The sequence below is a fragment of the Scyliorhinus torazame genome, chromosome 4 (assembly GCF_047496885.1).
Source record: "Scyliorhinus torazame isolate Kashiwa2021f chromosome 4, sScyTor2.1, whole genome shotgun sequence".
Classification (NCBI taxonomy): domain Eukaryota; kingdom Metazoa; phylum Chordata; class Chondrichthyes; order Carcharhiniformes; family Scyliorhinidae; genus Scyliorhinus; species Scyliorhinus torazame.
The window spans coordinates 358,729,556-358,753,701 of NC_092710.1; the positions used below are offsets into that span (position 1 = coordinate 358,729,556).

General features: G+C 51.8%; 1 protein-coding gene across 1 annotated transcript in view; it reads right to left on the minus strand.

Annotated features, from left to right (window-relative positions):
* The window catches only part of pex6 (peroxisomal biogenesis factor 6), a gene marked incomplete at its 5' end in the record, with an annotated part of 335,015 nt that extends 311,686 nt beyond the window's left edge, over positions 1 to 23,329 (minus strand). The window contains 2 exons of the mRNA XM_072500606.1: positions 15,269 to 15,435; positions 21,095 to 23,329. Coding sequence (XP_072356707.1) covers positions 15,269 to 15,435; positions 21,095 to 23,329 — 2,402 coding nt within the window. The remainder of the gene's footprint in view (positions 1 to 15,268; positions 15,436 to 21,094) is intronic.
* Positions 23,330 to 24,146: the final 817 nt, after the last annotated feature.

The following is a 24,146-nucleotide window of genomic DNA, read 5'->3' on the forward strand; positions in this document are numbered from 1 at the left end:
GACACAAGTACTGTATAACCTCGGAAATATCGACACTAGTACTGTATAACCTGGGGAATATCGACACTCGCACTGTATAACCTGGGGAATATCGACACTAGTACTGTATAACCTCGGGAATATCGACACTAGCACTGTGTAACCTGGGGAATATCGACACTAGCACTGTGTAATCTCGGGAATATCGACACTGGTACTGTGTAACCTGGGGAATATCGACACTAGCACTGTGTAACCTGGGGAATATCGACACTAGTACTGTGTAACCTGGGGAATATCGACACTAGCACTGTGTAACCTGGGGAATATCGACACTAGCACTGTATAACCTCGGGAATATCGACACTAGCACTGTGTAACCTGGGGAATATCGACACTAGTACTGTATAACCTCGGGAATATCGACACTAGCACTGCATAACCTCGGGAATATCGACACTAGCACTGTATAACCTCGTGAATATCGACACTAGTACTGTATAACCTGGGGAATATCGACACTAGCACTGTGTAACCTGGGGAATATCGACACCAGCACTGTATAACCTCGGGAATATCGACACTAGCACTGTATAACCTCGGGATATCGACACTAGCACTGTATAACCTCGGGAATATCGACACTAGCACTGTATAACCTCGGGAATATCGGCACTAGCACTGTATAACCTCGGGAATATCGACACTAGCACCGTATAACCTCGGGAATATCGACACTAGCACTGTATAACCTGGGGAATATCGACACTAGCACTGTGTAACCTGGGGAATATCGACACTAGTACTGTGTAACCTCGGGAATATCGGCACTAGCACTGTGTAACCTGGGGAATATCGACACTAGTACTGTGTAATCCTCGGGAATATCGACACGAGTACTGTATAACCTCGGGAATATCGACACTAGCACTGTATAACCTCGGGAATATCGACACTAGCACTGTATAACCTCGGGAATATCGACACTAGCACTGTATAACCTGGGGAATATCGACACTAGTACGGTGTAACCTGGGGAATATCGACACTAGCACTGTATAACCTCGGGGCTATCGGCACTAGCACTGTATAACCTGGGGAATATCGACACTAGCACTGTATAACCTCGGGAATATCGACACCAGCACTGTATAACCTGGGGAATATCGACAGTCGCACTGTATAACCTCGGGAATATCGACACTAGCACTGTGTAACCTGGGGAATATCGACCCTAGCACTGTATAACCTGGGGAATATCGACACTAGCACTGTATAACCTCGGGAATATCGACACTAGCACTGTATGACCTCGGGAATATCGACACTAGCACCGTATAACCTCGGGAATATCGACACTAGCACTGTGTAACCTCGGGAATATCGACACTAGCACTGTATAACCTGGGGAATATCGACACTAGCACTGTATAACCTCGGGAATATCGACACCAGCACTGTAAAACCTCGGGAATATCGACACTAGCATTGTGTAACCTGGGGAATATCAACACTAGCACTGTGTATCCTGGGGAACATCGACACTAGCACTGTATAACCTGGGGAATATCGACACTAGCACTGTATAACCTCGGGAATATCGACACTAGCACTATGTAACCTCGGGAATATCGACACTAGCACTGTATATCCTCGGGAATATCGACACTAGCACTGTGTAACCTCGGGAATATCGACACTAGCACTGTATATCCTCGGGAATATCGACACGAGCACTGTATAACCTCAGGATTATCGACACTAGCACTGTATAACCTCGGGAATATCGACACTAGCACTGTGTAACCTGGGGAATATCGACACTAGTACTGTATAACCTCGGGAATATCGACACTAGCACTGCATAACCTCGGGAATATCGACACTAGCACTGTATAACCTCGTGAATATCGACACTAGTACTGTATAACCTGGGGAATATCGACACTAGCACTGTGTAACCTGGGGAATATCGACACCAGCACTGTGTAATCTCGGGAATATCGACACTAGCACTGTATAACCTCGGGATATCGACACTAGCACTGTATAACCTCGGGAATATCGACACTAGCACTGTATAACCTCGGGAATATCGGCACTAGCACTGTATAACCTCGGGAATATCGACACTAGCACCGTATAACCTCGGGAATATCGACACTAGCACTGTATAACCTGGGGAATATCGACACTAGCACTGTGTAACCTGGGGAATATCGACACTAGTACTGTGTAACCTCGGGAATATCGGCACTAGCACTGTGTAACCTGGGGAATATCGACACTAGTACTGTGTAATCCTCGGGAATATCGACACGAGTACTGTATAACCTCGGGAATATCGACACTAGCACTGTATAACCTCGGGAATATCGACACTAGCACTGTATAACCTCGGGAATATCGACACTAGCACTGTATAACCTGGGGAATATCGACACTAGTACGGTGTAACCTGGGGAATATCGACACTAGCACTGTATAACCTCGGGAATATCGACACTAGCACTGTATGACCTCGGGAATATCGACACTAGCACCGTATAACCTCGGGAATATCGACACTAGCACTGTGTAACCTCGGGAATATCGACACTAGCACTGTATAACCTGGGGAATATCGACACTAGCACTGTATAACCTCGGGAATATCGACACCAGCACTGTAGAACCTCGGGAATATCGACACTAGCATTGTGTAACCTGGGGAATATCAACACTAGCACTGTGTATCCTGGGGAACATCGACACTAGCACTGTATAACCTGGGGAATATCGACACTAGCACTGTATAACCTCGGGAATATCGACACTAGCACTATGTAACCTCGGGAATATCGACACTAGCACTGTATATCCTCGGGAATATCGACACTAGCACTGTGTAACCTCGGGAATATCGACACTAGCACTGTATATCCTCGGGAATATCGACACGAGCACTGTATAACCTCAGGATTATCGACACTAGCACTGTATAACCTGGGGAATAGCGACACTAGCACTGTATAACCTCGGGAATATCGACACTAGCACTGTATAACCTGGGGAATATCGACACTTGCACTGTATAACCTCGGGAAAATCGACATTGGATTGTGTAACCTGGGGAATATCGACACTTGCACTGTATAACCTCGGGAATATCGACACTAGCACTGTGTAACCTGGGGAATATCGACACTAGCACTGTATAACCTCGGGAATATCGACACTAGCACTGTAAAACCTCGGGAATATCGACACTTGCACTGTATAAACTGGGGAATATCGACACTAGCACTGTGCAACCTCGGAAATATCGAAACTCGCACTGTATAACCTCGGGAATATCGACACTAGCATTGTATAACCTTGGAAATATCGACACCAGCACTGTATATCCTTGGGAATATCGACACTAGTACGGTGTAACCTCGGGAATATCGACACTAGCACTGTATAACCTCGGGAATATCGACACTAGTACTGTGTAACCTCGGGAAGATCGACACTAGCACTGTATAACCTCGGGAATATCGACACCAGCACTGTATATCCTTGGGAATATCGAAACTAGTACTGTGTAACCTCGGGAATATCGACACTAGCACTGTATAACCTCGGGAATATCGACAATAGTACTGTGTAACCTCGGGAATAGCGACACTAGCATTGTATAACCTCGGGAATATCGACACCAGCACTGTATATCCTTGGGAATATCGACACTAGTACAGTGTAACCTCGGGAATATCGACACTTGCACTGTATAACCGTGGGAATATCGACACTAGTACTGTATAACCTGGGGAATATCGTCACTAGCACTGTATAACCTCGGGAATATCGACACTCGCACTGTGTAACCTGGTGAATATCGACACTAGTACTGTGTAACCTCGGGAATATCGACACCAGCACTGTGTAACCTCGGGAATATCAACACTAGCACTGTATAACCTCGGGAATATCGACACTAGTACTGTATAACCTCGGGAATATCGACACTAGCACTGTGTAACCTGGGGAATATCGACCCTAGCACTGTATAACCTGGGGAATATCGTCACTAGCACTGTATAACCTCGGGAATATCGACACTAGCACTGTGTAACCTGGGGAATATCGACACTAGCACTGTATAAACTGGGGAATATCGACACTAGCACTTTGTTACCTGGGGAATATCGACACTAGCACTGTGTAACCTCGGGAATATCGACACTAGCACTGTATAACCTCGGGAATATCGACACTAGCACTGTGTAACCTGGGGAATATCGACACTAGCACTGTATAACCTCGGGAATATCGACACTTGCACTGTATAAACTGGGGAATATCGACACTAGCACTGTGCAACCTCGGAAATATCGACACTCGCACTGTATAACCTCGGGAATATCGACACTAGCATTGTATAACCGTGGAAATATCGACACTTGCACTGTATAACCTGGGGAATATCGACACTAGCACTGTATAACCTCGGGAATATCGACACCAGCACTGTATAACCTGGGGAATATCGACACTTGCACTGTATAACCTCGGGAATATCGACACTAGCATTGTGTAACCTGGGGAATATCGACACTTGCACTGTGTAACCTGGGGAATATCGACACTAGCACTGTGTAACCTCTGGAATATCGACACTAGCACTGTGTAACCTGGGGAATATCGACACTAGCACTGTGTAACCTGGGGAATATCGACACTAGCACTGTGTAACTTCGGGAATATCGACACTAGCACTGTGTAACCTGGGGAATATCGACACTAGCACTGTGTAACCTGGGGAATATCGACACTAGCACTGTATAACTCGGGAATATCAAAACTAGTACTGTGTAATCTAGGGAATATCGACACTCGCACTGTATAACTTCGGGAATATCGACACTAGCACTGTGTAACTTCGGGAATATCGACACTAGCACTGTGTAACCTGGGGAATATCGACACTAGCACTGTGTAACATAGGGAATATCGACACTAGGACTGTATAACCTCGGGAATATCAACACCAGCACTGTGCAACCTGGGGAATATCGTCATTGGCACTGTATAACTCGGGAATATCGACACTAGTACTGTGTAACCTGGGGAATATCGACACTAGTACTGTATAACCTGGGGAATATCAACACTAGCACTGTGTAACCTGGGGAATATCGACACTAGTACTGTGTAACCTCGTGAATATCGACACTACTACTGTATAACCTGGGGAATATCAACACGCGCACTGTGTAACCTCGGGAATATCAACACTAGCACTGTGTAACCTCGGGAATATCGACACTAGCACTGTGTAACCTCGGGAATATCGACACAAGTACTGTATAACCTCGGAAATATCGACACTAGTACTGTATAACCTGGGGAATATCGACACTCGCACTGTATAACCTGGGGAATATCGACACTAGTACTGTATAACCTCGGGAATATCGACACTAGCACTGTGTAACCTGGGGAATATCGACACTAGCACTGTGTAATCTCGGGAATATCGACACTAGTACTGTGTAACCTGGGGAATATCGACACTAGCACTGTGTAACCTGGGGAATATCGACACTAGTACTGTGTAACCTGGGGAATATCGACACTAGCACTGTGTAACCTGGGGAATATCGACACTAGCACTGTATAACCTCGGGAATATCGACACTAGCACTGTGTAACCTGGGGAATATCGACACTAGTACTGTATAACCTCGGGAATATCGACACTAGCACTGCATAACCTCGGGAATATCGACACTAGCACTGTATAACCTCGTGAATATCGACACTAGTACTGTATAACCTGGGGAATATCGACACTAGCACTGTGTAACCTGGGGAATATCGACACCAGCACTGTATAACCTCGGGAATATCGACACTAGCACTGTATAACCTCGGGATATCGACACTAGCACTGTATAACCTCGGGAATATCGACACTAGCACTGTATAACCTCGGGAATATCGGCACTAGCACTGTATAACCTCGGGAATATCGACACTAGCACCGTATAACCTCGGGAATATCGACACTAGCACTGTATAACCTGGGGAATATCGACACTAGCACTGTGTAACCTGGGGAATATCGACACTAGTACTGTGTAACCTCGGGAATATCGGCACTAGCACTGTGTAACCTGGGGAATATCGACACTAGTACTGTGTAATCCTCGGGAATATCGACACGAGTACTGTATAACCTCGGGAATATCGACACTAGCACTGTATAACCTCGGGAATATCGACACTAGCACTGTATAACCTCGGGAATATCGACACTAGCACTGTATAACCTGGGGAATATCGACACTAGTACGGTGTAACCTGGGGAATATCGACACTAGCACTGTATAACCTCGGGGCTATCGGCACTAGCACTGTATAACCTGGGGAATATCGACACTAGCACTGTATAACCTCGGGAATATCGACACCAGCACTGTATAACCTGGGGAATATCGACAGTCGCACTGTATAACCTCGGGAATATCGACACTAGCACTGTGTAACCTGGGGAATATCGACCCTAGCACTGTATAACCTGGGGAATATCGACACTAGCACTGTATAACCTCGGGAATATCGACACTAGCACTGTATGACCTCGGGAATATCGACACTAGCACCGTATAACCTCGGGAATATCGACACTAGCACTGTGTAACCTCGGGAATATCGACACTAGCACTGTCTCACCTGGGGAATATCGACACTAGCACTGTATAACCTCGGGAATATCGACACCAGCACTGTAAAACCTCGGGAATATCGACACTAGCATTGTGTAACCTGGGGAATATCAACACTAGCACTGTGTATCCTGGGGAACATCGACACTAGCACTGTATAACCTGGGGAATATCGACACTAGCACTGTATAACCTCGGGAATATCGACACTAGCACTATGTAACCTCGGGAATATCGACACTAGCACTGTATATCCTCGGGAATATCGACACTAGCACTGTGTAACCTCGGGAATATCGACACTAGCACTGTATATCCTCGGGAATATCGACACGAGCACTGTATAACCTCAGGATTATCGACACTAGCACTGTATAACCTCGGGAATATCGACACTAGCACTGCATAACCTCGGGAATATCGACACTAGCACTGTATAACCTCGTGAATATCGACACTAGTACTGTATAACCTGGGGAATATCGACACTAGCACTGTGTAACCTGGGGAATATCGACACCAGCACTGTGTAATCTCGGGAATATCGACACTAGCACTGTATAACCTCGGGATATCGACACTAGCACTGTATAACCTCGGGAATATCGACACTAGCACTGTATAACCTCGGGAATATCGGCACTAGCACTGTATAACCTCGGGAATATCGACACTAGCACCGTATAACCTCGGGAATATCGACACTAGCACTGTATAACCTGGGGAATATCGACACTAGCACTGTGTAACCTGGGGAATATCGACACTAGTACTGTGTAACCTCGGGAATATCGGCACTAGCACTGTGTAACCTGGGGAATATCGACACTAGTACTGTGTAATCCTCGGGAATATCGACACGAGTACTGTATAACCTCGGGAATATCGACACTAGCACTGTATAACCTCGGGAATATCGACACTAGCACTGTATAACCTCGGGAATATCGACACTAGCACTGTATAACCTGGGGAATATCGACACTAGTACGGTGTAACCTGGGGAATATCGACACTAGCACTGTATAACCTCGGGAATATCGACACTAGCACTGTATGACCTCGGGAATATCGACACTAGCACCGTATAACCTCGGGAATATCGACACTAGCACTGTGTAACCTCGGGAATATCGACACTAGCACTGTATAACCTGGGGAATATCGACACTAGCACTGTATAACCTCGGGAATATCGACACCAGCACTGTAGAACCTCGGGAATATCGACACTAGCATTGTGTAACCTGGGGAATATCAACACTAGCACTGTGTATCCTGGGGAACATCGACACTAGCACTGTATAACCTGGGGAATATCGACACTAGCACTGTATAACCTCGGGAATATCGACACTAGCACTATGTAACCTCGGGAATATCGACACTAGCACTGTATATCCTCGGGAATATCGACACTAGCACTGTGTAACCTCGGGAATATCGACACTAGCACTGTATATCCTCGGGAATATCGACACGAGCACTGTATAACCTCAGGATTATCGACACTAGCACTGTATAACCTGGGGAATAGCGACACTAGCACTGTATAACCTCGGGAATATCGACACTAGCACTGTATAACCTGGGGAATATCGACACTTGCACTGTATAACCTCGGGAATATCGACATTGGATTGTGTAACCTGGGGAATATCGACACTTGCACTGTATAACCTCGGGAATATCGACACTAGCACTGTGTAACCTGGGGAATATCGACACTAGCACTGTATAACCTCGGGAATATCGACACTAGCACTGTAAAACCTCGGGAATATCGACACTTGCACTGTATAAACTGGGGAATATCGACACTAGCACTGTGCAACCTCGGAAATATCGAAACTCGCACTGTATAACCTCGGGAATATCGACACTAGCATTGTATAACCTTGGAAATATCGACACCAGCACTGTATATCCTTGGGAATATCGACACTAGTACGGTGTAACCTCGGGAATATCGACACTAGCACTGTATAACCTCGGGAATATCGACACTAGTACTGTGTAACCTCGGGAAGATCGACACTAGCACTGTATAACCTCGGGAATATCGACACCAGCACTGTATATCCTTGGGAATATCGAAACTAGTACTGTGTAACCTCGGGAATATCGACACTAGCACTGTATAACCTCGGGAATATCGACAATAGTACTGTGTAACCTCGGGAATAGCGACACTAGCACTGTATAACCTCGGGAATATCGACACCAGCACTGTATATCCTTGGGAATATCGACACTAGTACAGTGTAACCTCGGGAATATCGACACTTGCACTGTATAACCGTGGGAATATCGACACTAGTACTGTATAACCTGGGGAATATCGTCACTAGCACTGTATAACCTCGGGAATATCGACACTCGCACTGTGTAACCTGGTGAATATCGACACTAGTACTGTGTAACCTCGGGAATATCGACACCAGCACTGTGTAACCTCGGGAATATCAACACTAGCACTGTATAACCTCGGGAATATCGACACTAGTACTGTATAACCTCGGGAATATCGACACTAGCACTGTGTAACCTGGGGAATATCGACCCTAGCACTGTATAACCTGGGGAATATCGTCACTAGCACTGTATAACCTCGGGAATATCGACACTAGCACTGTGTAACCTGGGGAATATCGACACTAGCACTGTATAAACTGGGGAATATCGACACTAGCACTTTGTTACCTGGGGAATATCGACACTAGCACTGTGTAACCTCGGGAATATCGACACTAGCACTGTATAACCTCGGGAATATCGACACTAGCACTGTGTAACCTGGGGAATATCGACACTAGCACTGTATAACCTCGGGAATATCGACACTTGCACTGTATAAACTGGGGAATATCGACACTAGCACTGTGCAACCTCGGAAATATCGACACTCGCACTGTATAACCTCGGGAATATCGACACTAGCATTGTATAACCGTGGAAATATCGACACTTGCACTGTATAACCTGGGGAATATCGACACTAGCACTGTATAACCTCGGGAATATCGACACCAGCACTGTATAACCTGGGGAATATCGACACTTGCACTGTATAACCTCGGGAATATCGACACTAGCATTGTGTAACCTGGGGAATATCGACACTTGCACTGTATAACCTGGGGAATATCGACACTAGCACTATGTAACCTCGTGACTATCGACATTAGCACTGTATAACCTGGGGAATATCGGCATTAGCACTGTATAACCTGGTGAATATCGACACTAGCACTGTGTAACCTGGGGAATATCGACACTAGCACCGTATAACCTGGGGAATATCGTCACTAGCACTGTATAACCTCGGGAATATCGACACTAGCACTGTGTAACCTGGGGAATATCGACACGAGCACTGTGTAACCTCGGGAATATCGACACTAGCACTGTGTAACCTGGGGAATATCGACACTAGCACTGTATAACCTCGGGAATATCGACACTTGCACTGTATAAACTGGGGAATATCGACACTAGCACTGTGCAACCTCGGAAATATCGACACTCACACTGTATAACCTCGGGAATATCGACACTAGCATTGTATAACCGTGGAAATATCGACACTTGCACTGTATAACCTGGGGAATATCGACACTAGCACTGTATAACCTCGGGAATATCGACACCAGCACTGTATAACCTGGGGAATATCGACACTTGCACTGTATAACCTCGGGAATATCGACACTAGCATTGTGTAACCTGGGGAATATCGACACTTGCACTGTATAACCTGGGGAATATCGACACTAGCACTATGTAACCTCGTGACTATCGACATTAGCACTGTATAACCTGGGGAATATCGACACTAGCATTGTGTAACCTGGGGTATATCGACACTAGCACTGTGTAACCTCGGGAATATCGACACTAGCACTGTATAACCTTGGGAATATCGACACTAGCACTGTATAACCTCGGGAATATCGACACCAGCACTGTAGAACCTCGGGAATATCGACACTAGCATTGTGTAACCTGGGGAATATCGACACTAGCACTGTGTAACCTGGGGAATATCGACACTAGCACTGTATAACCTGGGGAATATCGACACTAGCACTGTATAACCTCGGGAATATCGACACTAGCACTATGTAACCTCGGGAATATCGACACTAGCACTGTATATCCTCGGGAATATCGACACTAGCACTGTGTAACCTCGGGAATATCGACACTAGCACTGTATATCCTCGGGAATATCGACACTAGCACTGTATAACCTGGGGAATATCGACACTAGCACTGTATAACCTGGGGAATATCGACACTAGCACTGTATAACCTTGGGAATATCGACACTAGCACTATGTAACCTGGGGAATATCGACACTAGCACTGTATAATCTCGAGAATATCGACACCAGCACTGTATATCCTTGGGAATATCGACACTAGTACGGTGTAACCTCGGGAATATCGACACTAGCAATGTATAACCTCGGGAATATCGACACTAGAACTGTGTAACCTCGGGAATATCGACACTAGCACTGTATAACCTCGGGAATATCGACACCAGCACTATATATCCTTGGGAATATCGAAACTAGTACTGTGTAACCTCGGGAATACCGACACTAGCACTGTATAACCTCGGGAATATCGACAATAGTACTGTGTAACCTCGGGAATAGCGACACTAGCACTGTATAATCTCGGGAATATAGACACCAGCACTGTATATCCTTGGGAATATCGACACTAGTACGGTGTAACCTCGGGAATATCGACACTAGCAATGTATAACCTCGGGAATATCGACACTAGTACTGTGTAACCTCGGGAATATCGACACTAGCACTGTATAACCTCGGGAATATCGACACCAGCACTGTATATCCTTCGGAATATCGAAACTAGTACTGTGTAACCTCGGGAATACCGACACTAGCACTGCATAACCTCGGGAATATCGACAATAGTACTGTGTAACCTCGGGAATAGCGACACTAGCACTGTATAACCTCGGGAATATCGACACCAGCACTGTATATCCTTGGGAATATCGACACTAGTACAGTGTAACCTCGGGAATATCGACACTAGCACTGTATAACCGTGGGAATATCGACACTAGCACTGTATAACCTCGGGAATATCGGCACTAGCACTGTATAACCTCGGGAATATCGACACTCGCACTGTGTAACCTGGTGAATATCGACACTAGTACTGTGTAACCTTGGGAATATCGACACCAGCACTGTGTAACCTCGGGAATATCGACCCTAGCACTGTATAACCTCGGGAATATCGACACTAGTACTGTATAACCTCGGGAATATCGACACTAGCACTGTGTAACCTCGGGAATATCGACACAAGCACTGTGTAACCTGGGGAATATCGACACTAGCACTGTATAACCTGGGGAATATTGACACTAGCACTGTATAACCTCGGGAATATCGACACTAGTACTGTATAACCTCGGGAATATCGACACTAGCACTGTGTAACCTCGGGAATATCGACACAAGCACTGTGTAACCTGGGGAATATCGACACTAGCACTGTATAACCTCGGGAATATCGGCACTAGCACTGTATAACCTGGGGAATATCAACACTAGCACTGTATAACCTCGGGAATATCGACACTAGTACTGTATAACCTGTGGAATATCAACACTAGCACTGTATAACCTCGGGAATATCGACACTTGCACTGTATAACCTGGGGAATATCGACACTAGCACTGTGTAACCTCGGGAATATCGACACTAGCACTGTATAACCTCGGGAATATCAACACTAGCACTGTATAACCTGGGGAATATCAACACTAGCACTGTATAACCTCGGGAATATCGACACTTGCACTGTATAACCTGGGGAATATCGACACTAGCATTGTGTAACCTGGGGAATACCGACACTAGCACTGTGTAACCTGGGGAATATCGACACTCGCACTGTGTAACCTGGGGAATATCGACACTAGCACTGTATAACCTCGGGAATATCGACACTAGCACTGTGCAACCTGGGGAATATCGACACTAGCACCGTATAACCTGGGGAATATCGTCACTAGCACTGTGTAACCTGGGGAATATCGACACTAATACTGTGTAACTTCGGGAATATCGGCATTAGCACTGTATAACCTGGGGAATATCGACACTAGCACTGTGTAACCTGGGGAATATCGACACTAGCACCGTATAACCTGGGGAATATCGTCACTAGCACTGTATAACCTCGGGAATATCGACACTAATACTGTGTAACTTCGGGAATATCGGCATTAGCACTGTATAACCTGGGGAATATCGACACTAGCACTGTGTAACCTGGGGAATATCGACACTAGCACCGTATAACCTGGGGAATATCGTCACTAGCACTGTATAACCTCGGGAATATCGACACTAGCACTGTGTAACCTGGGGAATATCGTCACGAGCACTGTGTAACCTCGGGAATATCGACACTAGCACTTTGTAACCTGGGGAATATAGACACTAGCACTGTGTAACCTCGGGAATATCGACACCAGCACTGTATATCCTCGGGAATATCGACACTAGTACTGTGTAACCTGGGGAATATCGGCACAAGCACTGTATAATCTCGGGAATATCGACACTAGCACTGTGTAACCTGGGGAATATCGACACTAGTACTGTGTAACCTGGGGAATATCGACCCTAGCACTGTATAACCTGGGGAATATCGACACTCGCACTGTGTAACCTCGGGAATATCGACACTCGCACTGTATAACCTCGGGAATATCGACACTAGCACTGTATAACCTCGGGAATATCGACACTCGCACTGTGTAACCTCGGGAATATCGACACTCGCACTGTGTAACCTGGGGAATATCGACACTCGCACTGTATAACCTGGGGAATATCGACACTAGCACTGTGCAACCTGGGGAATATCGACACTAGCACCGTATAACCTGGGGAATATCGTCACTAGCACTGTGTAACCTGGGGAATATCGACACTAATACTGTGTAACTTCGGGAATATCGGCATTAGCACTGTATAACCTGGGGAATATCGACACTAGCACTGTGTAACCTGGGGAATATCGACACTAGCACCGTATAACCTGGGGAATATCGTCACTAGCACTGTATAACCTCGGGAATATCGACACTAGCACTGTGTAACCTGGGGAATATCGTCACGAGCACTGTGTAACCTCGGGAATATCGACACCTGCACTTTGTAACCTGGGGAATATAGACACTAGCACTGTGTAACCTCGGGAATATCGACACCAGCACTGTATATCCTCGGGAATATCGACACTAGTACTGTGTAACCTGGGGAATATCGGCACAAGCACTGTATAATCTCGGGAATATCGACACTAGCACTGTGTAACCTGGGGAATATCGACACTAGTACTGTGTAACCTGGGGAATATCGACCCTAGCACTGTATAACCTGGGGAATATCGACACTCGCACTGTGTAACCTCGGGAATATCGACACTCGCACTGTATAACCTCGGGAATATCGACACTAGCACTGTATAACCTCGGGAATATCGACACTCGCACTGTGTAACCTCGGGAATATCGACACTCGCACTGTATAACCTGGGGAATATCGACACTCGCACTGTGTAACCTCGAGAATATCGACACTCGCACTGTGTTACCTCGGGAATATCGACACTAGTACTGTGTAACCTGGGGAATATCGACACTAGCACTGTGTAACCTCGGGAATATCGACACTAGCACTGTATAACCTCGGGAATATCGACACTAGCACTGTATAACCTGGGGAATATCGACACTAGTACTGTATAACCTGGGGAATATCGACACTAGCACTGTGTAACCTCGGGAATATCGACACTCGCACTGTGTTACCTCGGGAATATCGACACTAGTACTGTGTAACCTGGGAAATATCGACACTAGCACTGTGTAACCTCGGGAATATCGACACTAGCACTGTATAACCTCGGGAATATCGACACTAGCACTGTATAACCTGGGGAATATCGACACTAGTACTGTATAACCTCGGGAATATCGACACCAGCACTGTAGAACCTCGGGAATATCGACACTAGTACTGTATAACCTCGGGAATATCGACACTAGCACTGTATAACCTGGGCAATATCGACACTAGCACTGTATAACCTGGGGAATATCGACACAAGCACTGTATAACCTGGGGAATATCGACACTAGCACTGTGTAACCTGGGGAATATCAACACTAGCACTGTGTAACCTGGGGAATATCGACCCTAGCACTGTGTAACCTGGGGAATATCGACACTAGTACTGTGTAACCTCGGGAATATCGACACTAGTACTGTGTAACCTGGGGAATATCGACACTAGCACTGTGTAACCTGGGGAATATCAACACTAGCACTGTGTAACCTCGGGAATATCGACACTAGCACTGTATATCCTCGGGAATATCGACACTAGCACTGTATAACCTCGGGAATATCGACACCAGCACTGTATAACCTCGGGAATATCGACACTAGCACTGTATATCCTCGGGAATATCGACACTGCCCACATGCATCTCTCTGCTCACTCACACATACGGAGCACTAACCTCTGTGTTTTAAAATGTTCAAACAGCACACCGTCATACACATCCCTGGCGTTGTATGTTGGGGAGAAGATCACCTCCAGGTGCAGTTCCTTAGCCAGTGGAGGTACAGACAGTGCTGAGCGACTATCCCCCAGCTCAGTCTTCACACCGGGTGGCTGGTAAAAACGCTGCAATCCAACAAAACACTTTCAGCATCGATTTATCCCAGTCACTGAGGGTCAGCTCTGTCCCGGAGGGGAGGGGCAGTCACTGAGGGTCAGCTCTGTCCCGGAGGGGAGGGGCAGTCACTGAGGGTCAGCTCTGTCCCGGAGGGGAGGGGCAGTCACTGAGGGTCAGCTCTGTCCCGGAGGGGAGGGGCAGTCACTGACGGTCAGCTCTGTCCCGGAGGGGGAGGGGGGGCAGTCACTGAGGGTCAGCTCTGTCCCGGAGGGGGAGGGGGGTCAGTCACTGACGGTCAGCTCTGTCCCGGAGGGGAGGGGCAGTCACTGAGGGTCAGCTCTGTCCCGGAGGGGGAGGGGGGTCAGTCACTGAGGGTCAGCTCTGTCCCGGAGGGGGAGGGGGGTCAGTCACTGACGGTCAGCTCTGTCCCGGAGGGGAGGGGCAGTCACTGAGGGTCAGCTCTGTCCCGGAGGGGGAGGGGGGTCAGTCACTGACGGTCAGCTCTGTCCCGGAGGGGAGGGGCAGTCACTGAGGGTCAGCTCTGTCCCGGAGGGGAGGGGCAGTCACTGAGGGTCAGCTCTGTCCCGGAGGGGGAGGGGGGTCAGTCACTGACGGTCAGCTCTGTCCCGGAGGGGAGGGGCAGTCACTGAGGGTCAGCTCTGTCCCGGAGGGGGGGTCAGTCACTGAGGGTCAGCTCTGTCCCGGAGGGGAGGGGCAGTCACTGAGGGTCAGCTCTGTCCCGGAGGGGAGGGGCAGTCACTGAGGGTCAGCTCTGTCCCGGAGGGGGAGGGGGGTCAGTCACTGAGGGTCAGCTCTGTCCCGGAGGGGGAGGGGGGTCAGTCACTGAGGGTCAGCTCTGTCCCGGAGGGGAGGGGCAGTCACTGAGGGTCAGCTCTGTCCCGGAGGGGGAGGGGGGTCAGTCACTGAAGGTCAGCTCTGTCCCGGAGGGGGAGGGGGGTCAGTCACTGAGGGTCAGCTCTGTCCCGGAGGGGGAGGGGGGTCAGTCACTGACGGTCAGCTCTGTCCCGGAGGGGAGGGTCAGTCACTGACGGTCAGCTCTGTCCCGGAGGGGGAGGGGCAGTCGCTGAGGGTCAGCTCTGTCCCAGAGGGGGAGGGGGGTCAGTCACTGACGGTCAGCTCTGTCCCGGAGGGGAGGGGCAGTCACTGAGGATCAGCTCTGTCCCGGAGGGGGAGGGGCAGTCACTGAGGGTCAGCTCTGTCCCGGAGGGGGAGGGGCAGTCACTGAGGGTCAGCTCTGTCCCAGAGGGGAGGGTCAGTCACTGAGGGTCAGCTCTGTCCCGGAGGGGAGGGGCAGTCACTGAGGGTCAGCTCTGTCCCGGAGGGGGAGGGGGGTCAGTCACTGACGGTCAGCTCTGTCCCGGAGGGGAGGGGCAGTCACTGAGGGTCAGCTCTGTCCCAGAGGGGAGGGGCAGTCACTGAGGGTCAGCTCTGTCCCGGAGGGGAGGGGCAGTCACTGAGGGTCAGCTCTGTCCCGGAGGGGAGGGGCAGTCACTGAGGGTCAGCTCTGTCCCGGAGGGGAGGGGCAGTCACTGAGGGTCAGCTCTGTCCCGGAGGGGAGGGGCAGTCACTGAGGGTCAGCTCTGTCCCGGAGGGGAGGGGCAGTCACTGACGGTCAGCTCTGTCCCGGAGGGGAGGGGCAGTCACTGAGGGCCAACTCTGTCCCGGAGGGGGAGGGGGGTCAGTCACTGAGGGTCAACTCTGTCCCGGAGGGGGAGGGGGGTCAGTCACTGAGGGTCAACTCTGACCCGGAGGGGAGGGGCAGTCACTGAGGGTCAGCTCTGTCCCGGAGGGGGAGGGGGGTCAGTCACTGAGGGTCAACTCTGTCCCGGAGGGGAGGGGCAGTCACTGAGGGTCAGCTCTGTCCCGGAGGGGAGGGGCAGTCACTGAGGGTCAGCTCTGTCCCGGAGGGGGAGGGGGGTCAGTCACTGAGGGTCAGCTCTGTCCCGGAGGGGAGGGGCAGTCACTGAGGGTCAGCTCTGTCCCGGAGGGGAGGGGCAGTCACTGACGGTCAGCTCTGTCCCGGAGGGGAGGGGCAGTCACTGAGGGTCAGCTCTGTCCCGGAGGGGGAGGGGGGTCAGTCACTGAGGGTCAGCTCTGTCCCGGAGGGGAGGGGCAGTCACTGAGGTTCAGCTCTGTCCGGAGGGGAGGGGCAGTCACTGAGGGTCAGCTCTGTCCCGGAGGGGGGTGGGGTGTCAGTCACTGACGGTCAGCTCTGTCCCGGAGGGGGAGGGGCAGTCACTGAGGGTCAGCTCTGTCCCGGAGGGGAGGGGCAGTCACTGAGGGTCAGCTCTGTCCCGGAGGGGGAGGGGGGTCAGTCACTGAGGGTCAACTCTGTCCCGGAGGGGAGGGGCAGTCACTGAGGGTCAGCTCTGTCCCGGAGGGGAGGGGCAGTCACTGAGGGTCAGCTCTGTCCCGGAGGGGGAGGGGGGTCAGTCACTGAGGGTCAGCTCTGTCCCGGAGGGGAGGGGCAGTCACTGAGGGTCAGCTCTGTCCCGGAGGGGGGTGGGGTGTCAGTCACTGACGGTCAGCTCTGTCCCGGAGGGGGAGGGGCAGTCACTGAGGGTCAGCTCTGTCCCGGAGGGGAGGGGCAGTCACTGAGGGTCAGCTCTGTCCCGGAGGGGGAGGGGCAGTCACTGAGGGTCAGCTCTGTCCCGGAGGGGGAGGGGGGTCAGTCACTGAGGGTCAGCTCTGTCCCGGAGGGGAGGGGCAGTGGGGGGTCAGTCACTGAGGGTCAGCTCTGTCCCGGAGGGGGAGGGGCAGTCACTGAGGGTCAGCTCTGTCCTGGGGAGGGGCAGTGTGGGGTCAGTCACTGAGGGTCAGCTCTGTCCTGGAGAGGGGTGGGGGGTCAGTCACTGAGGGTCAGCTCTGTCCTGGGGGCGGGGCAGTGTGGGGTCAGTCACGGAGGGTCAGCTCTGTCCTGGGGGCGGGGCAGTGTGGGGTCAGTCACTGATGGTCAGCTCTGTCCTGGGGACGGGGCAGTGTGGGGTCAGTCACGGAGGGTCAGCTCTGTCCTGGAGGGGGGTGGGGGGTCAGTCACGGAGGGTCAGCTCTGTTCTGGTGGCGGGGGGGGGGCCTGTCCTGGGGCAGGAGTTAGGAGAGAGCCAGTAAGGAGTGAGGGGTCCTGACGGGCTGAATGGCCCACTCCTGTTCCTATGTTTCTGGGGACGAAGGGCTGACGTGTGAGGAGAGATTAAACAGTTTGTGTTTATGCTTGGGTGAGTTTAGTAGAATGAGAGGGGAGCTGATCGCGGTATAGAAAATACTAAAAGGGATTGATAAACATAGACCAAATATTCCCCTTCTGGGGAAATCTATAATAATAATCTTTATTATTGTCACAAGCAAGGTTACACTAACACTGCAATGAAGTTACTGTGAAAAGCTCCTAGTCGCCACATTCCAGCGCCTGTTCGGGTCACAGAGGGAGAATTCAGAATGTCCAATTCACCAACAGCACGTCTTTCGGGACTTGTGGGAGGAAACCGGAGCACCCGGAGGAAACCCCCGCAGGCACGGTGAGAACGTGCAGACTCCGCAATCTAGGTCACAGATACAGGTTGCAAGGCGGTAGATTTAGAACTGAGATGAGGAGGAACTACTTCTCGCCGAGGGGGGTGAATGTGTGGAACTCGCTGCCCCCGTAGTGGAATCTGAGTCATTAAATGGTTTCAAGAAGTCGATATATTTGTGAATGAATGGCGGAGCATGCTGGGGGGGCTGAGTTACCGACCTCTGCTTCTAATTCCTGTGTCCCTATTTATGTAACAGACTCAAGGAGCTGAATGTCCTCTTGTTAATGTGGGGTTGTTGGAATTATTACAATCCCAGACCAGACCCCAACAGTTGCTAGGACACTGGACAGAAACGCCAATATCTTATTGTAATTTTGCACGGCTGTGAGAAAAGAATACTTCACGCCAGGAGGTGCTCTTTCCAAGAGCCGGTGCAGACTCAAAGGGCCGAATGGCCTCCTTCTGCACTGTAAATTCAATGATAATCTATGATTAATCTAGGACAAAGGTTCGGCACAACATCGTGGGCCGAAGGGCCTGTTCTGTGCTGTATTTTCTATGTTCTATGTTTATATAGTGTTCTGATATTCAAACAAACTTTTATTACTGACACAGTGTTAAAATCTTAACAACACACCAGAAAATAGCGTACAATTACCCCTTAAACAATTCTCATTAATTCAGTGAGACAATAACCCTTAACTTCTATCTTTACTCTCACTCAAACAACAAAACAACCTCCGCTCTCAACCCACTCCGAGGTGGAGATGGTTAGCAGTTTCAAATTCCTAGGGGTGCACATCTCCAAAAATCTGTCCTGGTCCACCCACATCGACGCTACCACCAAGAAAGCACAACAGCGCCTATCCTTCCTCAGGAAACTAAGGAAATTCGGCATGTCCACATCAACCCTTACCAACTTTTACAGATGCACCATAGAAAGCATCCTATCGGGCTGCATCACAGCCTGGTATGGCAACTGCTCGGCCCAGGACCGCAAGAAACTTCAGAGAGTCGTGAACACCGCCCAGTCCATCACACAAACCTGCCTCCCATCCACTGACTCCATCTACACCTCCCGCTGCCTGGGGAAAGCGGGCAGCATAATCAAAGATCCCTCCCACCCGGCTTACTCACTCTTCCAACTTCTTCCATCGGGCAGGAGATACAGAAGTCTGAGAACACGCACGAACAGACTCAAAAACAGCTTCTTCCCCACTGTCACCAGACTCCCAAACTACCCTCTTATGGACTGACCTCATTAACACTACACCCTGTATGCTTCACCCGATGCCGGTGTTATGTAGTTACATTGTGTACCTTGTGTTGCCCTATTATGTATTTTCTTTTATTCCCTTTTCTTCTCATGTACTTAATGATCTGTTGAGCTGCTCGCAGGAAAATACTTTTCACTGTACCTCGGTACACGGGACAATAAACAAATCCAATCCAATCCAATCCACTTTGAAATGCGGTTCGCAGACCCAGGCACCCTTGCTTCAGAGATGTTCTTTGAGACTGTTTTAAGGGACAGGTGTTGCGGGATTCACCCGTTGCGCCCAGCTCCGCGCCGGGCCCAACACGGGGGCTAAATTGCGGCCGTTGCCTCTAATCCAAGACTCCACAGGGAAGCCTCTTAATCCAAGCAAAACTTCAGTAGCCCCAAGCCTTTACAATGCCTTAATTGCACCTCTGGCTCCACAAAAGTCTCGTCCAGCAAACCAGGATTTTTAGAAACACTGCTGCAGCACTGTCACACACACTAACCCGGGTTCGATTCCCGGCTTGGGTCACTGTCTGTGCAGAGTCTGCACGTTCTCCCCGTGTCTGCGTGGGTTTCCTCCGGGTGCTCCGGTTTCCTCCCACAAGTCCCGAAAGACGTGCTGTTAGGTGAATTGGACATTCTGAATTCTCCCTCTGTGACCCGAACAGGCGCCGGAATGTGGCGACGAGGGGATTTTCACAGTAACTTCATTGCAGTGTTAGTGTAAGCCTACTTGTGACAATAATAAAGATTATTATATTAACCCTTACTGTACCAAATAATATATGTGAAATTCCTACATTGATCACAGAGTGGAGTCAGACCAGGTTACAATGCTGTATTCCCTTCCCCCAAGTTCCGGCTCCGCACCTTGAGTTTCAGCATTCCGTTGGAGGTTGGCACCGGAGATCCATTGGAAATGTTAAACCACAGGGCATGTGAGATTGCTGCCACGTTGTCTGCCAACTCTGCCGCTTCCACCACAAACACCAAGGCCAGCCGCACGTTCAGACAGCTGTCAGGGCTGCTTCCCAATGCCCCCGGACCGCTGCAGCTTCCTGCCTCCGCCTCAGCTTGTATCCCCCGCTCCTTCTCCGTAGCCACGTCCAGCAAGGAGACGAGGACCCACTCACGGTTGAACAGGCCCAGTCGCTGCAGAGACGGCTTGGTCAGGACCAGCAGGTTATCGGCATCCAGGCCGTACGGTTGATAAGCCACGGCTCTGCTATGAAGCTTCCCATTCTCGATCAGTCCAGACAAGTCAGCCAACGTCACTTCCAGCCTGCATTCCAAGGCCTGTAGGAAAGTCTTCATGTCGGAGTCGAGTGTTTTACCCTCCAGCATGAAGCCAGCCCCCCAAAGGGCACTGGTGTAATGGGCAAAATCGGAAACACAGAGTGGCTGGACTGGCCTCACTGACTGGAGCTCATTGGACGGCAGCTGGTTGGGATCCTTGAACTCAGTCAGAAGCAGGCTGGTGTTGACAGAGAGCACTCCTTGCAGAACGGGCTGGCACTCCAGGACAACCAGCTCCATGAGGTGACCAAAGACCTCGCCACTGTCCTCACCGAACAAAGGGTGATAGGGCACAATGGGGACTTCGCCTTGCCGCAGCAGAATCAGCTGCCGCTGGCACGTCAGGGTCAGAAGGCCATGGGCAAAGTTCTGGGAGCCAGCCCAGCACAGGCTGGCTCTGCTGTGGGCACCCAACACCACCTTGGTTAGGATGGGCACTGACAATACCAAGGAAACCCGGGGGCATGCCAGGGCATCAACCCCCAACTCCGGGGTCTGCTCCTCCACTTCCTCCTCCATCCATAGTCCATAATGTTTGGGGAAGAGTTTGCTGGTGTAGATCCGGAGGGGAACCTCAGAACCCTGCTGATGTGACCCAAATGCCCTGTCCCCCCGTGCAGATCCCGTGTCCCCCTGCTCCCTGGGCACAGTGACCCTCTCCCCCTGCTCCCTGGGCACAGTGACCCTCTCCTCCTGCTCCCTGGGCACAGTGACCCTCTCCTCCTGCTCCCTGAGCACAGTGACCCTCTCCCCCTGCTCCCTGGGCACAGTGACCCACTCCCCCTGCTCCCTGGGCACAGTGACCCTCTCCCCCGGCTCCCTGGGCACAGTGACCCTCTCCCCCTGCTCCCTGGGGACAGTGACCCTCTCCCCCGGCTCCCTGGGCACAGTGATCCTCTCCCCCGGCTCCCTGGGCACAGTGACCCTCTCCCCCGGCTCCCTTGGCACAGTGAACCTCTCCCCCTGCTCCCTGGGCACAGTGACCCTCTCCCCCTGCACCCTGGGCACAGTGACCCTCTCCCCCGGCCCCTTGGGCACAGTGAACCTCTCCCCCTGCTCCCTGGGCACAGTGACCCTCTCCTCCTGCTCCCTGGGCACAGTGACCCTCTCCCCCGGCCCCCTGGGCACAGTGACGCTCTCCCTGGGCACAGTGACGCTCTCCCCCGGCCCCCTGGGCACAGGGACGCTCTCCCCGGGCACAGTGACGCTCTCCCTGGGCACAGTGACGCTCTCCCTGGGCACAGTGACGCTCTCCCCGGGCACAGTGACCCTCTCCCTGGGCACAGTGACGCTCTCCCCGGGCACAGTGACGCTCTCCCTGGGCACAGTGATGCTCTCCCCGGGCACAGTGACCCTCTCCCCCTGCACCCTGGGCACAGTGACCCTCTCCCCCGGCCCCTTGGGCACAGTGAACCTCTCCCCCTGCTCCCTGGGCACAGTGACCCTCTCCTCCTGCTCCCTGGGCACAGTGACCCTCTCCCCCGGCCCCCTGGGCACAGTGACGCTCTCCCTGGGCACAGTGACGCTCTCCCCCGGCCCCCTGGGCACAGGGACGCTCTCCCCGGGCACAGTGACGCTCTCCCTGGGCACAGTGACGCTCTCCCCGGGCACAGTGACGCTCTCCCTGGGCACAGTGACCCTCTCCCTGGGCACAGGGACGCTCCCCCCCGGCCCCCCGGGCACAGGGACGCTCTCCCCGGGCACAGTGACCCTCTCCCTGGGCACAGTGACCCTCTCCCTGGGCACAGTGACCCTCTCCCCGGGCACAGTGACCCTCCCCCCCGGCCCCCCGGGCACAGTGACGCTCTCCCCCCTGCTCCCTGGGGACAGTGACCCTCTCCCCCTGCTCCCTGGGGACAGTGACCCTCTCCCCGGGCACAGTGACGCTCTCCCCGGGCACAGTGACGCTCTCCCCGGGCACAGTGACGCTCTCCCCGGGCACAGTGACCCTCTCCCCGGGCACAGTGACCCTCTCCCCGGGCACAGTGACCCTCTCCCCGGGCACAGTGACCCTCTCCCCGGGCACAGTGACCCTCTCCCCGGGCACAGGGACGCTCCCCCCCGGCCCCCCGGGCACAGTGACCCTCTCCCCGGGCACAGGGACGCTCCCCCCCGGCCCCCCGGGCACAGTGACCCTCTCCCCGGGCACAGTGACCCTCTCCCCGGGCACAGTGACCCTCTCCCTGGGCACAGTGACCCTCTCCCCCGGCACAGGGACCCTCTCCCCGGACACAGTGACCCTCTCCCCGGGCACAGTGACCCTCTCCCCGGGCACAGTGACCCTCTCCCCGGGCACAGTGACCCTCTCCCCGGGCACAGTGACCCTCTCCCCGGGCACAGTGACGCTCTCCCTGGGCACAGGGACCCTCTCCCCGGGCACAGGGACCCTCTCCCTGGGCACAGTGACCCTCTCCCCCGGCACAGGGACCCTCTCCCCGGGCACAGGGACCCTCTCCCCGGGCACAGGGACGCTCCCCCCCGGCCCCCCGGGCACAGTGACCCTCTCCCCCGGCCCCCCGGGCACAGGGACGCTCCCCCCCGGCCCGGCCTCAGGCTCCCCCCCGGGCTCCCCCCCGGGCTCGCCCCCGGTCACCGCGGCGGAGATGAGGAGTGCGGGGCCCGGGGC